A 17,911-nucleotide genomic window follows, 5' to 3' on the forward strand; every position below is an offset into this window, starting at 1 on the left:
GTATTCATTATTCTATACCTTGACATAAGGTGATGTGATCCGCATAGAGTTAACCTAACATTTTCAACCATCTGAGTCCCAATTACAAAGTTCCAGCTGTGACATGTTTAATTGCTTTTGTGAATTAATCTGTGACATCGCTATGAGCAGAAATTCATTCAAAAAGTGCATGTGTTAATGCGTTCTTGTTGATGCAATTTTAAATGTGATATGTTGGTCTTCTAGAGAATGAGGTTTGGCATTGGCTTGCTTCTATTGGATTTTCATTCATAACACTGTGAAGACGGAACGACCCAAGGAGTTGTTAAAGAATGACCTCGTTGAATACACCAAAAAGTCATCCATTCTCATAAAAAAAAAAGTCATTGATTCAGAAGACGAGCTCTGGAGGTAAAACTGTATTAAGGAGCTAGGGTCGATGAGTTCTTAGAGGAAACAAAACATCCTGCACATCACAGCCTTAAAACTTGCCCAGTTCTGAGAATGGGATTTGAATATTTCTAACATACACTCAACTGACCAGCCATGTTTCTTTAGTGTGAGCTAACTGGTAACGGAAACTGAAGTTGGATTACTTACTTTGTTGATTAACGTCTGTTTTACTCAAAGTTATCCTGTTGGCTCTGTGACCTGCTTTTTGCAGGATGCCTTTGGTGTAACTCATGTCACCTGTTATCCCTCCTTATTTAATCCTGTGTGGATTTAATAATGAAAAGTTAACTAAAGCAACCCGGTCCTCTTCTTGAAATTGTATTTGTCCATGTTATCACACAGCTATAGAGAAACCTAACCTTGAATCACTTCTGTTACTGTTTTACGGAGCCGGATTTAAATTACCATCTCATGTAACGACGCGACATTAATATAGCTAACATCATGCAGCATCTTATAGCAAAGCTATGCGGATGATTGATTTTGCCTTAGTGTATTCCTCTTCAGGATGGCAACAGCATCTTCATCCATTTGCCCTTTTGTTTGGGGGAGTCACCGGGGAAGCCTTGGTAGCACGGTGAGCCAATCAATAAAAAGTAAAGCTATCGAAGCACTCCCCTTTTGACAAAATCTGTCCAATCAGCGCGTTTTTTCATTGCAATGGGCGTCACTATTCCCCCCCTCCCCACCCACCCTTTTGACACTGCCCCACCAAAGCTGTGTGGTTGAGCGAAGTGAATGACGTCTCTGCATTTGCGGGCCGCCGACGCAGGGCTGGGTTTCCATTTTCAAAGCGAGTTTCGGGGGGGATCGTCAACATGGAGCCGGAGATGGAGGACAAAACGTTGGAATTGATGGTAAGATTATTTTCCTTATGGCATCCGGAACATCCAAAGTGTTCATTATCACTCATATAGTGGGGGAAGAAGCGGCGAGGCCCGATTCGACGGCAGGAATGGGGCTGAAGCGGCTCGTCGGGGAGAGCTGGAGGAGAAAGGAGGGGGGACCAGAAAACAGGGAGGGCCTGAAATTATCGATACCTTTTACTTAAGAATGCTCCTCATATCGGCCGGATTAATAGCCAGGACCTTTACTTCTACGTCCGATACAACGTGTGTTGTTTGGGATAAACACTGGTGAACAGCGGGGGAATTAAAAGGTTGTGTTCGGTCGTCGGCCGAGGACAGCCGAGGATTGTCGGGGTAGCGATCACTGCGGTGACGCTGCGCCACTTTAACTGGGCCCTGGTTTGAGACTTAGCCATCCAGCTAGGAGGCGATGAACCACGTAATTTTACGGGTATGTTGTCGTATGTAGTTGATGTTAAGGCTACCTACATGTTAATATTTGTGTGGAACAGTCGACAATGTTTAATGATATAATAGTGTTGCTAAAATCGTAATAACGCGCTGGTTCTCTGTTTATATTTTCAAAGTGCGTAGAAGGAAGTGTGTTGCTTTTTCATTCACATAGGGTTACCACGATTAGCGAGGTAGCAATTAGCTTAGAAGCTAGCATGCTAGGTGTACTTGACAGCATCACCATACAAAAACAGTCACTCGGGCAGGTTGGCGAAAAGCTCTTTTGGGTAACCAGAAACACGGACTGTCGTCATAATGTCAATTTCCTCGATAGACTTGTCAGATTTGGCCAATGAGTAGCATCGTTTTCTTGAGAAATGATTAGCTTTCTTGATAAGATAGCCCGCTAGGCTAACGTTAGCTTAGTGACAGCCAACATTAACATTACAGGGGTCAAAGTGGTCTCAGGGAAGACTCCAATTAAGATAAGGAACAAATGTGTATTGTGAATGAACTTACACACGGGTAGTCTCTCACTCGTACTCCATATCTGAAATACTGCACAGTGTATTTAACAAGTGAACCAATTGCCAATATTTGCTATTGACACAGCAAGTCAGGCCTAGAAAGTAACGTTAATATCTTGGATTGTTTAGTGGATTATGTGGACGTAAACCAGATGTGTTGGGTAAGCAGTTTGTGCCTATTGTTGTTAAAATGGTGCTATCCACACTTACTACAGACGTTTATAGACCCTGAATAACCATCGTTGAGAGAAATGAAATGCCTGTAAAGAGTCAAACTAGTAGACAGAAGACCGACAGACGGACACAAAAATGATACAATGTAACAGATACGTTCCTTTCCTAATGTTCCATTGGTTGTTTATCTTTTATTTTTTTCTAAAAGTTAAAATTAATGATTAGAAACACTGAAAACAGAAACGTACCCAAGTGCTTCCTCTGTCAAGGAATAAGAAAATATATTATTAGTGTTGATATAACATTAAAAGTCATATATCTGACAAGACCAACAGAAATACTAAGTTTATACATCATCTCTCTTTTTTCTCCCTGAAGAAGGAGTACACATATTTAATCGAGGAGATACACATGTGTGCAGGGTTTGGGGGGGGTCGTAATCTTAATCTACAAAACATTTTGTCTGTGTTGTGTCTGTGTATTTTTGTCCCAGTGTTATTCACTAACCACTCATGAGAGTGGGGATGGCAGTGGGTGGTGTTTCTGTCAAAACAAGAGTGACAATATTGACAATTACTCCCATTGCCCCTCCCTCTCCTCTACCTCCCCACCCACTTCATGTTTAATAATGCTCCTGTGTGTATGTTTATCTGTATCATGTGTGTGAAGGAGTGTGTGTTCCTGCGCTCACTGTGCCAATGTGTGTGTAGCTCTAATACTGGTTTTTTCCCTTACTATCCCCCACCTCCTCCCCTCTTCTCTCCTCACCTTTTTGATGGTTACACACCTATCTCCTCTCAATTTCAACCCAAACCTTGATTCTTAATTTTTCCATTATTTTGATATTCCCAACACTTTCCCGCACTCCCACCTGTCGTGTTCCTCACTTATTCCTCACCACTTCCATCCATGTACCCATTCATTGATCCATCCATTCACTCATCTCCTTTGGTTTCCTCCTCCCCAACTTCCCTCATCAACCTCCCTCTTTTCCTTTATTTCCCATCTCTGGTCTCTTGCTCTCTCCTTTCTCTTCCTCCCTCACCCTGTCCACTACGTTCTCCTCCTCCCGTCCTCTCTCTTTCACACAGTGCTCTGTGCCTCGCTCTCTCTGGCTGGGCTGCTCCTCGGTGGCTGAGAGTTTGTGTGCACTCAGGTGCCTGCAGAGCATCCCCTCCACCCGGGCTCACAACCAGGTTCTGCCTCTCTCCTCTTAATTCTGCTGCTCCTCCTCCTCTCCCTTCCCTTCCTCCCTTGCCATCTACTCACCCTTCACTTTTCTTTGCCCACTCCACACGACTCCTCATACCATCTTGGTGCAGACAGCGCCCGTTCACCCCCTCACCCTCCTACCTCCTCACCTTCCGTTGTCCTTTCCTCTCTGTTTGAAGCACACTGCTCTCAGGTTCTTCTCTGGTGTGTCCTGAAACTCTCTGCTTGACACAGCATTTCCCAGCTTTATAAACTGTAATTTAATTCCTTGTAATCATGTCAAATCACAGTTCTTGCACCTAAATTAGGATCCAGAATGCTTAAGAAGTCAAAAAGTGATTGTGCCATGGCTTTTAGTAGACTATTTCCAAAGTAATCTGATGTGAGTGGAGGATGGACGCAGTGGGTACCAGAGAATAACCCCACAATGAGGAGTAGCATTTTCTCGCCTTCTACCTGGAGATGTGAGGGCCGAGGTGGGGGCGGGGGGGGGGGGTCTACCTTCAAGCTCTGAGAGGCTACATGCTTGCTTGCCTGCCTGCCTGGCCAAACCTGGTCTGTCTGTTTTTTTATTTCTCCTTCCTTCTCTTCTTCTGCTCTGCATGATCATCAACACCAGCAAGCCCATTCTGGCTTCTTGTCCTGTCTGCTTTGGTTCCTGGTACTTGACCGTTTTGTGTGGTTGTGTTGGGGCCAACCACTGGTGGTCTCTGTTGGCTTTGCCCTCCACAAGTCGCAGCATCACAAAGTTAAATGGATAACTACACTGATCAAAACATGGAAGAGTTTTGGGTTTTACTTTAGGAAGAATAGCCGGATAAATATTAGCGGAGAAGCGCTAACGGATGTAAAACGGCAAGTAAAATAAATACACATTCCTCAATTCCAGCTGTTTTCAAAGACTTTGACCACGGCTCAGTCATCGCCAGAGCCTTGATCCCCTCCCAGGTAAAAGGACATCTGCGTCCCATTTCCCCCAAATAAGTTTAACATATCTGCGAAGAGGAAATCTCTATTTTTCAGAACTTAAGAGTGCAAATAAAAGCAATTATGTATCTGTCCCCTTTTTGATGTGTTTCATATATAGATGTGTGCTTGTACTCTTTCTGATAATTTGGGGAGAGTTTGCAGTGTATCCGTTGGTCTTTGTACTTCAGGAATACGTTTGTTTGAGGAAACGGGGTGCAGTCATGTTGGTTCAAGGTGGTCTCCTAACATCCGGCGTATCGTCAGTCACAACAAAAAGCATCAAACATGAAGCCCCCTAAGATCACAGCAGGCCTCCTTGCTGGTTGAGTTTTGCTGCCTGACTGTCCATGACTCCCAGAGCAGTGTATATGCGATAAATAACCTGCTATTTGTTATGTATTCATAAGTTGTTTTTATTGTTTAAGTGTTAAGAGCCGGGTTTACATGGTCAGCATCTCACTCTTACTGTCAATAAGTGCATTTTGCTATAACCCTGTTATTATGTTGTTATTAAGTCTCTAGCTCGTTAGTAATGCACTTGTAAGGGATCTACGTGACGCTAGACATGGTTGAGATCCGGTTACCTCCCAGTTTTCTGTTTTTTCTATCTTGTGTATATGCTGTAAGACCAATATCTGATTTTAGTTTCATTGCCGTCATGCCTAAGCTGCTGCCAGTGACATACCCAAGATGCTGCAGTTTAATTTCCTGTCCAGACTATTTAGCCCACATCACAGACAAGCAAGCGAATAGATTTCTTTTTGTTGCAGTTCTTGGGTTCTTTCATTTCATACGTGTGTGTGTGTGTGTGTGTGTGTATGCACGGTTGTTTGTGCGTGCACACCCATCCTTGGCTGTGTTTGTGGCACTCTTGTGTCCAGCGCTGTCCACACCGCTTCCCTGGCTCTTACAGTGCCTGTTACGCCGATGCAAAGAGAATAAAACTAACCCGTACTTTGTCTTTTGTTTTGTCCTTTTTCTACAGAACACGTCAGGGATGGAGTCACAGAACCTCGTGGACGATCTGTCGCCAAAGAAGACCACAGTTCTCAAGGTGTGTGCATCTGTTCTTGTATGTACCCAAGACCACCGCGTGGTGAAAAGTGAAGCTTATTTACATTCACACCATTTCAAACGGTCAGGAAAGGTATGTATTGTTGTCTTTTAAATCTTCCATCAGGAGGGAACACTCATATAAAGGCTGATGATATTGAAGTTAAAGCTTCACAATTGTTTAAAGAAAGCACAATTTTAACAATGTGATTCATTTTGATTCTAACAACTCGTAGCATATTCTGTGACATCAGATTTTTGCATGGATATTCTGTTCCCTACATGCCTTCAAGTAAAAACCTTACACTGATGTTGAAAAATGCTGATGCCATTAACATTTATTTGAATCGTTCTTCCTTCTTCCCACTCATACACCCACAGACTTCTAGTGTTTTAATGAGCTTTAACCTTCGGCAATAGAAAATGTTTTTTAGCTTAATCCCTTCTGAAACAATATAACTACTCTCGATCCTCTTCGCAGACTGTTTTAGAAGATAGAGAGGGAAAAAACTGACGTTGGCGATATTGTGTGTATTCTACTGTATTGAACAGATTCAAACTCTAAAACAGGTATTTTTCTATAATTTACAGCTTAGTAATGGTCCTGTTGTGGGGTCCCGCAAGCGCCCGTCAGAGGGGAACTACGAGAAGGAGAAGGAACACTGCATCGCCCTGTTTGACCAGTGGTCGGAGGCCGACCAGGTGGAGTTTGTCGAGCGCCTGATCTCCCGTATGTGCCACTACCAGCACGGCCACATCAACTCCTACCTCAAACCCATGCTGCAGAGGGACTTCATCACTGCGCTGCCAGGTACATATATCGATAGAAAAACAACTACTCCGGGTTGAGCTCAGTCTTCCCTGAATGCAGTGTAGAGTTAGGCACACATGAGACTCATCATTTCCATTTTATTACGGCTTTCCTTGAAAAAATGCCCTGAATTTATGTAAAGGAGATTATTTTGTAGTTTTATTTACATCCTGCTGCATGAAGACAATAGTTGGAGTTGAGAGTAAATTAGGCCTTCTCATGAACACAACATTAAAGAGGATAAAACTACAGAATGTTTGCACTACAGATGACATTCCTAAAATTTCCACCCAGGTTTTTTTACTGTTCATTTTCTTCATTTGATTTTTTTTTTTTAAGGTAAATATTTGAATTAAATGCCAATAAACACGAGTTACATTTGAAAATAGTGAACCCCAAGATTCAGACACACTGACCAGATGAAATACTCAGCAGGTTTTCAGCAAGTACTCGCTCAGCCTCTTTTCTTCCTCCCTTAAGCCCAAGGCTTGGATCACATAGCGGAGAACATCCTGTCTTTCCTGGATGCACGCTCGCTGTGCTCGGCAGAGCTGGTGTGTAAGGAGTGGCAGAGGGTCATCTCTGAGGGTATGTTGTGGAAGAAGCTCATCGAACGCATGGTCCGCACCGACCCGCTTTGGAAAGGCCTGTCCGAGAGACACCAGTGGTGAGAATGGACATAGACCCATTTACACACACATGCAGGCTTCGCAATCCTGAGCTATTTCATTTAGGATAAAGGAAAGGAAGAGAAGTTTGGTCTTGAGTGTCTGTTGTAGATTTAAGAAAATCCCAGTGTGTACAAAGCAGTTTTCATTCTTGTGTTTTTCTCTCCATAGGGAGAAATATTTGTTCAAGAACCGCACGGCAGAAGTCCCACCCAACTCCTACTATCACTCCCTTTATCCCAAGATCATCCAAGACATAGAGGTAAGAGACGGAGCTTTCATATTAGTTTCCTCTGCTGTTAAAGATGTCGCTTTGCAGTTTGCAGGGATAGAACGTCGTATCTAAGCCTGTGCTGATCGGACATTGACTTTTGAAGGGATGATCGACGTTTGTTTTCCTTCTGCCGCTTTTAAGACGGTTTTAACTAACTTACTGTCGGATCTAAGTTTGTATGAAATGATGTTTAGAATCTGCACCCTACTGTGCACTTTGAGAAGTTTTTGGTGGACCAACACGTCCGCCTGCTGAGCCCCGTTGAGCCCGACTCGCCAAAACTTTGCAGTCCACAGGAGTATTGTTATGGATAGGGCGATATCAAATGTCTTTCTTTTTTACGTTCAAATCTTTAACGTTTGTTAAAGTCCGTCATCATATTTCATATCGCCCAAAAGATGGGGGAAATATGATTTAGTGTTGTTGTGGTTGTCTAAATGTAATTTATTACATTACAATAAGTGTCCCTCTGCTGAAAGTGTTGTTTGAAATGCTTAAATGAGGAATGAGGCAAAATACTTTGTTAAAAACATGTTGTGTATTTTGGTGTTATTGTTAGTGGAGAAGATGTAGTCTGAAGATGAGATGATATGAAAACAGAAACGACTCTAATAGTATCTCACAAACTGTAAATCATGAATCGATTCATTTTAAACTAACATTCATTGTTTAGTATAAACATCACTTACTCACCTTTTTTTAATTGACCTTGTAAAAGGTCTTAAAAGTGGAATGTTGATCACAGCTAATTATTAGCGTGGAGGTCATGTTCTTGGTGTTGTTCTAATCACAATAATCTCATGACCACCTTCGTGGTTTCTCCATATTAGCCTCCATCTTCTCCCTGCTCAGCTTCTCTCTCGCTCGCTCGCTCTCGCTCTCGCTCTCGCTCTCGCTCTCTCATATATATGTGGCCTTCTGTGTTTGTCTTTATAATTGTTTCTCTCTCTTTTCTCCAGACTATTGAGGCAAATTGGCGATGTGGCCGACACAACTTGCAGAGGATTCAGTGTCGCTCAGAAAATAGTAAAGGTGTTTACTGTCTCCAGTACGACGATGACAAGATCATCAGTGGCCTTAGGGACAATTCCATCAAGGTGTGTATTGAACATCGAGGACAATCTGAGACTGTGACCACTTTGTTACCTTTGCCGCTGTGCCTGGCCGCACATTGGCTCTTTTTCTAAACTTTTTAACGACTATATTATTTCCGTCTGTCTTCTGTGGAATCACCCCTGTCATCTTTGCCGAAGTGGACACTTTATACACGTGCAATGCACAGAGAGCTCATGGAAACCAAAATGTATTGTCTGTTTATTGAAGCTGGTAGCACAGCAGCAGAGGATATGGATGAGCCAGCTAGAGGCCTCCAGAGACACATTTTGTGTTCTTTGTCACATTCTAATGCACTATTCCATCATATACACTGATCTTAAGTTATGCATATTTTAATAAGATTGCCCACCTGATTGTTATTATGTTGAAAATGATTATGAGGGAGAATTAGGCCAAATCAGCTGTTATTATTCAAAACCACCCTATTCCTGACTGATGAAGAATCATTCGACCATATTTATTATTTGTGTATTGACACCTTCACTGTCAGCTTCATCAAAAAATGTCACAGTGAAGGTTAATATATTGTTTTACTACAAACATAAATGCACTCCTACACATCGGAAATGAAAAACAATAAATTTGATTGATTAATAAATAGCAAATTACATAATAAGTCCCAGCGTTTCATTGAAAAAGCACTTCGAGTGCTTATTCATGTTTCGTATCACCGCTCTAACCACCGTTTGATGGACCAGCATCGTCTCTTTGCATCTATTTGGGCTACTGTCTATTTGTTTGACATTGTTTTTCATCATGAGCACCAACCTGAGGTTAATGGCTTCATGCTTTGTATGGATGAGCTCGTCACTGATCAATCTGGCAGTCATAGCATCAGAGCAATGAGGACAATCTTTGGGAGACGAGGTGTACGGGGATAAAAACACAACGCTCGGTGTACGCCTCGCCGATCTCACACAAACGGGCTTTTTGCTCTTTATTATGATGTCTGGCTGAAATATAAAGGTCAGGATTGACAAACACGGCCCCAACGAGCTTCTTCTCCATTGTCTACAGTGACTTCACATGCGCTTTTCTCAAAAGTTCAGAGATTTTGAAACAAGACGCGCTCAGAGCCGCGCAGAAAGGCGTTCCCTGGTCGCAGCACTTTTTCTCTTGGCGGCCGCACACATTCTCTCCTCACTGAGAACACTTTAAAAGAAAGAAACGCTCCATGGACACAGGCCCTTACTGTGTTTAGTCATCAATTACTTTTTCTAATATTTGTCAAACACTGAAGACGACTCTTCTTCTCTGCAAGGAAACACCCTCAGCTGAGCGCGTGCACACATTCATATATCGAGCATGTGGGGCGGATACAGACAGATCTCTATGATTATACATGTCTTTGCTTCATTGGCCATTACGCTGCATCGTTCCACATGTCTCCCACACGGGATACCGATGATAACGGCCACCTCCTTACAAACACAAAGTTAGAGTTTCTTTCATTGCACGCACAGAACGGACAGCTGGCGGACCAGGAGGAGGTGAATTTGACAAAAAGTGTATTTGTTAAGAATTGTAGACCTTTCCTTTTTAAAAGTACCTTCAGCCCATGTCTTATTATAATACAAAAGAAATGACGTGTAACAATAGATTATGATGGAAATCTGTCCAACACAAAGTCAAACGCAACCACTGCACTTATACATCCACATGGGACTTTAACATGGCTCAGACTTTTTCCCCACTACTGATGAGGCTGTGAAAACATGGCATGTATCAGCCTGCTCTACGCCCCCAAACTGACCTGTAGAAGTAATGAACATTGGTCCTATTTGTGCGTTTAAGCACCAGCAGTTGAGAGGTACCACAGTGTTGGTTGTGAGATAGACATGCTGTGTGTGAGGTGGTTTTCCTCCGACCTGGGTTTGTGTATTTATGAATTGAATCTTTTCCTCTGGCTCAGTATGGCTTATCATCTTATTGTCTATGGCGCTGAGCTGAACTAGCAGACACAGGGCTCAGCGCCTATTGTTCCACTTATGGAGGAGGAGGAGATGGAGATGGAGGAGGAGATAATAATGAATGAACACTGCTGTGGGGACGGGCCATTCTTAGCATGACCCAAATCGGCAACCTTTTCGCAAACACTAATATTTTCTCGTTTTTTTTTTTTTTCTGCGTGACTCGTCTTTCTCCCCCGGCTCTTCCTACTCCTGTCCTTTCTCGTGATAGATTTGGGATAAGCAGTCTCTGGAGTGTCTGAAGATACTGACCGGTCACACAGGATCAGTGTTGTGTCTTCAGTACGACGAGAGAGTCATCGTCACCGGGTCCTCCGACTCAACTGTCAGGTACAGCACACCTATAGTTCCAGAGGGAACACTGTGTATTGGAATAGGACCAGGGAATAGTGTTACTCATTAGGCTGGAGGTTTGGACCACTTTAGGGGATTTACTGCACAACTCAAACGTCAGTTGTTTATCTATAGTTTCTAACGTATTTTCAGTTGGAACACACTGTTCATCCGCTGTTAACTTAGGCAATATAAGGACACAAAGAGTAGACGGACATTTATATGAACTAGATTTATAAAATTATTATTATTATTATAAAAAACTGTAACGAACAGGTTATAAGTCAAAATGAATACAGCTTTCTCATTGGAATTATCCACTAGTAATATTGGTAAAGATAAATGAACATGAATATCAGTGGTAGTGGTGTAATGGACCGGAGCGGATTAATTAGTTTACCGTTAATCATCAGTGTGCAATAAAGTTTACTGACTATCGTTATCCACCAATATTCAGTAAAATATTTGAGCAGGACATCAGCATTTATGCCTTTCTATCGCAGATCTCTGATAATGTTACATCATAAACAACCAATCCGTGTTTAAACTGACACGAGGAGGACGAAGGTTCTGTTCGGTTACATTATGATGCGTTCAGGCTCTGTTCAGTGAAAGTGAGTATTGGGCGAAGGTAGTTTCATATAGTTATGATGTGTGATCTCGTAAAATACAGTGTTTGTGAGAAACCTGTAAAATCCAGAGATACTTTCACAACATAAATAGATATTAGAGATGAACTATGACCTGTTTACAATAAATATAAACGGCTTATAATACATCATTAAAACTACCAATTATTTAAATTCATAAAAATACAATCTATTATTTCCTTGTCATTTGAATTGTGTTTTTAATGAAGAAAACAAAGTAAAAGGTTGTTGCAGTGCTCAAATGAGTGTGCTATTGCTGTAGACACGAGTCTGTAATTTCAAGTACTTTATGCTTATAGTGCATTTTTAAACGCACTCATGACCAAAATACCTACTGGCGCCCCCGGCTTTTTGATTATTTCCCACGCAACCTACCGCTGCTGCTCACAGAAGCTCAACATTAATTATCTTATTACTCCCTCCGTACTCGTTGGGTGGTATCCAAGGAAAACGTGACTTCACTTCCTTAGCAACAGCTTGACAGGCACTTCGTGGGTTTTGTTGTCCGCTTTTCCAGCGTGTTCTACATGCATGCAGTTCAGACAGTATGTGTGAACTCTTGTTCCTCTCCGTTGTAAAACTAATGAACATAATTCTCTTTCCTGTCTCCGTTGTTTTTCTTGTTCCTTTCCCGTTACATTTCTTTTCCACTCTCCATCTTCAACCTTCTTCTCTTCCCTCTGTCCTCATCTAATTGTTCTTTCCTACTCACCCCTTCCTTCCTGTCATTTTCCACTTTTCTCTCGCTCTTTGTCTCACACCCCTCCCCTCTCATTCCACATCCCCATTTTTCCTTCCTGCCTTTTCTTTTACCCTCTCTGCCCCCATCATACCGCCACCACATCAATTCTCCCTACTTCTGTTTCCTCTACCGCCATCCTTCTTCCCCCCCCCCCCTCATCCTCTGTAGGGTGTGGGAGGTGACAACAGGTGAGGTACTGAACACACTGATCCACCACAACGAGGCAGTTCTTCACTTACGCTTCGCCAACGGACTGATGGTCACCTGCTCCAAGGACCGCTCAATTGCTGTCTGGGACATGGCCTCTCCGACTGACATCAGCCTACGTCGTGTCCTTGTGGGACACCGGGCTGCCGTCAATGTGGTCGATTTTGATGACAAATACATCGTGTCCGCCTCAGGGGACCGTACCATAAAGGTAACAAGATCAGAGGAGGTGTTTTCTATGATAAATCTCATCATTTACAGTTGAATCTGTTCAACTAAGTCCAACTTGTTCTATAGTTTCAAACCCGCCAAGTGGTTGTTTGGTAAGCTGTATGAGTCCCGGCCATTGTTTCACAAAGCCTTCCATGTTGCTGTTTGTAGGTATGGAGCACCAGCACCTGTGAGTTTGTGCGCACACTAAATGGTCATAAGAGGGGCATTGCCTGTCTACAGTACAGAGATCGTCTGGTGGTCAGCGGCTCATCTGACAACACAATCCGGTACGTGTGCGAGATTAAAGATGTATGTGGTTTATACATTATGGAGTGTTTTTATTTAAAATGCACATTGTTTATCTCTTCAATCAAAACTGTTTATGTGACAATAATCTAAATGTATTAAGAGGATTGACAGTTTATTTTTCATGCAATTAAGAAAAATAATATCTGTGTTGAAATGTCCTTGTTTAACATTGTGTTAGTGTAGGAAGAGTATGTTGCCTTATGTGTGTACTAAGGCTTCTCCTTCTCCAGGTTATGGGACATAGAGTGTGGGGCATGTTTGCGAGTGCTGGAAGGTCACGAGGAGCTGGTGCGTTGCATTCGCTTTGACAATAAAAGGATTGTCAGCGGTGCCTACGACGGGTCAGTTTCACACACACACACACAGACACAGCTTTGTACACAGAGAGACATTTTGTTTCTGATGTTGTGCTGACTCATATTTCTCTCTGCAGCAAGATCAAGGTGTGGGACCTGCAGGCAGCCCTTGACCCAAGAGCCCCTGCCAGCACATTATGTCTGCGCACTCTAGTGGTGAGTACCTTTATGATTTAGCCTGTGGCAACATGGCTGACTGACGGAGGTCGTGCACAGTTGTCTTAAACTACACTTCCTTAAGAGCTGCAGCAATTAGTCCGCGTCATTGATGACTGAAAAAGCATCAACATTAATATTTTTAATTGTTTTGTCCTCGTACCTGCTGAATACACCCATAAAGTTGTCTGAGTGCTACTGTAGAAACTGCATTGATTAATAATCGGCTCTGTGTCACTGAAGTGTGGGCAGCAGCCTACACGGCACCCGGTCTGTTCTCGCGGGGTGAGTGGGGATCCTCATGCGTTGCGTTATGGAGGGAGACTCGGTGCAGCCAAAAAGCATGTGAAAAACGAACATGTTTATTTTTTCTTTAAGCGATCTCTTGTTCTGAGATTGGACTTTATTTCACTTAGTATGTGACTTCTGAAGGTAAGTGGCAGCGTCGATCGATCGATCCATAAACCTAACCTAAACAACACCTAAATCCTACGGTCTAATCCCGTTTATTTCCATGGAGGGGCTTAGGACCCAGGGGAATGTAGGTGACGGAAACAGGAAGTGACGGAACGGAAGACACTCCACACAAACAGCTGTTCACCGCTCGCTGGCCGGCAGTTTCTTTTCAGCGTTAATTAATTAATGCTTTAACGCGAAAATAAAATACCGTGAAACCACCAGAGTCTTACAAAATATCGCGATATGCATTTTTGGTCATACCGCCCAGCCCTAATATGCCATTAAAAAAGAAATCATACAAAGTCACGGTAACGTATGTCCTATACAAATCATAGTAAAGTCAGTGTAGTATGTCTAAAAGTTGTAGTTTAATACTATTGTACATCATTAAGGAGTCATAGTACTCTGGATATTACTTTAAAAATCTTAACTGTAGGATTAAAAATATCCAAAGTCCTACCTTCTCTCTCAAAACACTATTTTCTTTTTCACATTAGTTTTAACGATCAGTAACATTTCACATTGTTTCTTCTAATGCGTGTTTTGTTGACTATTTTGAGTCATTAAAGAGCGGATGACCCATTTAAGGGTTTTAGGTACAATTAGCTAAAACAGATTATTTCCAATACAATAGTCCTGCATTAAACTACCATCACCATGCATATAATGTTTAGTTGTGGATTTAAGTGTATTATCAATAGTCTTGTTGTGTAATTATAATGCATTATACAGAGATGATATTCCAATATTTTCTCTACCCTCATTGACCTAAATGGGGTAGACGCCACATTCAAAACTCATCCATAAATGGCGTCTGAGGTTGGACTGCCGACGTGGCTTCAGAATGTTCTTCATATCAATCTGCGGGTGAAGTCCAGCGTCTCCCAACCTTAAAGTCTTTATTTAGGATGTCTCGGATGGGGTTCTAATATCAAATCTAACAATCTCAAATGTATTTATACACCGGTAGGTCAGCCTGCAACCAATATGTTTCACCGGTGGCATGACTACCGTCATGTCAACATGTATTTTGAGTCCATGGTCTGCCCGTATGAATAGTACGTTAACATAATGTCGTACTGTGTTTTCAGGAGCATTCTGGCCGCGTGTTTCGTCTCCAGTTTGATGAGTTTCAGATCATCAGCAGTTCTCACGACGACACCATTCTGATCTGGGACTTCCTGAACGTCTCGACCAATGGCCAGTCAGAGGGACGGTCTCCCTCCCGCACCTACACTTACATTTCTAGATAGCAGGTACAAAGACCACACACATTCACACTTGGCGGATTAGACCCTTCTTTAAAACCCGTCCTGCATCACACATGAGGTTGTGTATGTGTGCATAGTTAGAGAATCATATTCAGCCAGTATGTTGACGCCTGCTGAGCAGACCCTGGTGTGATTGCAGACTCTGTACTACCCCCCCCCCCCCCCCCCCCCCAGGTGGCGCCATCCACCGCACCCTTTCTCGGAGGAGCCCAGGGCTGATTGGCTGATGGGTGCGTCCGTCGTGGAAAAGAGCCCGTCTCTTCTCTTTCCTCCTCGTCATCTCTCTGTCCACCTCCCACCCTGCCCCCGCCACATCCACCTCCCTGCCCGGTCTCACAGACCCTTGAGTTTGTGCCCATTGCCTGCCAGTACTGTGACATGCACACACACACACACACACACGTCAACACCGATAAGGATTCCCTTCTACAGAACCAACTCAACTCTCCAAAGAAGTCCACCTTGTACTACTAATTTATGTTTTGTAAAGTACACTAATGACAGTATTAATATTAGTCCTCATATAAGTCACACGCGCCCTTTTTGTCCCCTTGATACAAACTTAAAGCAGCTTTTGCTCCATATATATTCACATGTATGTGTGTGTGTCTGTGTGTCTATGTGTGCGTGTGTAAAATATATATGTGTGTATATATATATATATATATATATATATATATATATATATGTACATACACGCACATAAACACGCATACAGTGGCACAGTTGGACAGAGGATGACTGGAGCTGTGATGCGGGAGACAGAGACTCTTTACTCGGCTCCAGGAAAGGAGGGAAGGATGGGAGATGGAGGGAGTGAACGAGGGAGAAATGTGTTGGGATGACTTCCCTGCTCCCTCTCACTCCCTCTCACTCCTCCCTGTATCTCTCTCCAGCCCCACCACCACCCCACCCTTCCCCGCCAAGCCCTAACCCCCAACCCCCAGAGATGCACACTCGCTTGGAGTATGGGGGCACACACACACAAGTTTGTTTGTGTATGTGGACTTGTGAAACGGCAGAACGAGCAGAAGCGTCAGACAGACAGACAGACATGCATGTGAGGTTGCCTTGGATACAGCATCCTGGTAGACCTCTGCTTTTTTTTTTTTCTCTTTAACTCTTATTTTCTTACTGTTTTTTATTACTGTTATTTTCTCATTTTATTTGCATATTTTGGTTCTTAGTACAAAAATCATACTAAGCGTAGTCCTCTTTCTATTTCCCCCTCGCTCTCTCTCTCTCTCTTTCTTTCTCTCTTACTGCCTTTTCCTCATTCTTTCTTCTAACTTCGACCCATGTTCATCTGTCCCTTTCACTCCATCCTTCTCTCCCCCATCATCTACGTGCTTGCTTTGGTTATGAGAGAAGCTGGAACTCAAGAGCTCAAATTTAGCTGTAAACGGAGTTGTCTTGTCAAAAATTGTGTTGTATATTAAAAATGATTTTTTAAAGAAGAAAATGACCTTATTGTGAATAAAGTACTTGACAGTGGTGGAGTGTTGAGCCAACTGTAACATGAATGAGTTTGATTGTCTGTCCTTGTCTGTGTGCATGTGCGGGTGGATTGTTTCTATCTAACGTGTGCTTAAAACACTCCGTAGGCCTTAAGTTTGTTCCTTTGTGTTCTTCAGACGAACATAAGGGAATCAGTGGTTATGTGTCCCTCTGACAAAGACTGTATTTCCATTGTGTGGATTTCTGGACTTTTCTTAAAACATTCAAGATTCAGTTCCTAGATATTTCTGGAGATCACAGCATCTTGTGGGCTTCCCGAGTGGAGTTTTCTCAGTTGACCAACTCAACAATCAGCATCTCGATTGACTGTCTGAAAAAGTAATTAGAGAGTTATAGTACAGTATGTTTAAAAAGAAAAAGTAATTAAACGGTCATAATATTGTATGTTAGAAAGTCATAATAGGTTTGAAGGGTGCATGTTTCAGCTCCTTGCACAGATGTTCAATAGGCTTTAGATCAGGGCTCATAGAAGGCCACTTCAGAATAGTCCAATGTTTTGCTCATAGCCATTCTTGAGTGTTTTTAGCTGTGTTTTGGGTCATTCTCCTGTTGGAGGTCCCATGATCTGCAACTGAGACCAAGCTTTCTGACACTGGGCAGCACATTTCGCTCCAGAATGTTTTGATAGTCTTGAGATGTCATTGTACCCTGCACAGATTCAAGACGCCCTGTGCCAGATGCAGCAAAACAGTCCCAGAACATAACCGAGCCTCCTCCGTGTTTCACAGTAGGTACAGTGTTCTTTTCTTTGTATGCTTCAGTTTTGCATCTGTGAACATAGAGCTGATGAGCCAAAAAGCTCCAGTTTTGTCTCATCTGTCCAAAGGACATTCTCCCAGAAGCTTTGTGACTTGTCAACATGCATTTTGTCAAATTCCAGTCTTGCTGTTTTTATGATTTGCTTTCAACAGTGGTGTCTTCCTCAGTTGCCTTCCATGAAGTCCACTTTCGCGCAAACAGCGACGGATGGTGCGATCTGACACTGATGGACCTTGAGCTTGGAGTTCATTTGTAATCTCGTTGGAAGTTGTTCGGGGCTCTTTGGTTACCATTTGTATTTGCCGTGTCTTTATTTTGTCAATTTTCCTCTTGTGGCCACGTTCAGGGAGGTTGGCTACAGTCCCGTGGACCTTAAACTTCTGAATAATATGTGCTACTGTAGTCACAGGAACATCAAGCTGCTTGGAGAT

General features: G+C 42.7%; 1 protein-coding gene across 1 annotated transcript; it reads left to right on the forward strand.

Moving 5' to 3' along the window:
- The first annotated feature begins 1,157 nt into the window (after positions 1 to 1,157).
- Positions 1,158 to 16,697, forward strand: fbxw11a (F-box and WD repeat domain containing 11a). Its single transcript, XM_079268617.1, has 13 exons — positions 1,158 to 1,289; positions 5,601 to 5,669; positions 6,260 to 6,479; positions 6,960 to 7,146; positions 7,319 to 7,409; positions 8,381 to 8,518; positions 10,719 to 10,837; positions 12,401 to 12,650; positions 12,821 to 12,939; positions 13,192 to 13,302; positions 13,395 to 13,473; positions 15,024 to 15,188; positions 15,378 to 16,697. The coding sequence occupies exons 1-12, from the start codon at positions 1,251 to 1,253 to the stop codon at positions 15,183 to 15,185; spliced, it is 1,584 nt and encodes a 527-aa protein (XP_079124743.1). The 5' UTR covers positions 1,158 to 1,250; the 3' UTR covers positions 15,186 to 15,188; positions 15,378 to 16,697.
- Positions 16,698 to 17,911: the final 1,214 nt, after the last annotated feature.

Source organism: Melanostigma gelatinosum (assembly GCF_949748355.1).
Source record: "Melanostigma gelatinosum genome assembly, chromosome: 5".
NCBI lineage: Eukaryota > Metazoa > Chordata > Actinopteri > Perciformes > Zoarcidae > Melanostigma > Melanostigma gelatinosum.

Excerpts from the sequence above, each read along its gene's own strand:
- fbxw11a (XM_079268617.1), top strand. The coding sequence starts at position 1,251 with ATGGAGCCGGAGATGGAGGACAAAACGTTGGAATTGATG. Across the intron at positions 1,290-5,600 it reads ACAAAACGTTGGAATTGATG|AACACGTCAGGGATGGAGTC; the intron begins GTAAGATTATTT and ends CTTTTTCTACAG. Across the intron at positions 10,838-12,400 it reads TCCTCCGACTCAACTGTCAG|GGTGTGGGAGGTGACAACAG; the intron begins GTACAGCACACC and ends CATCCTCTGTAG.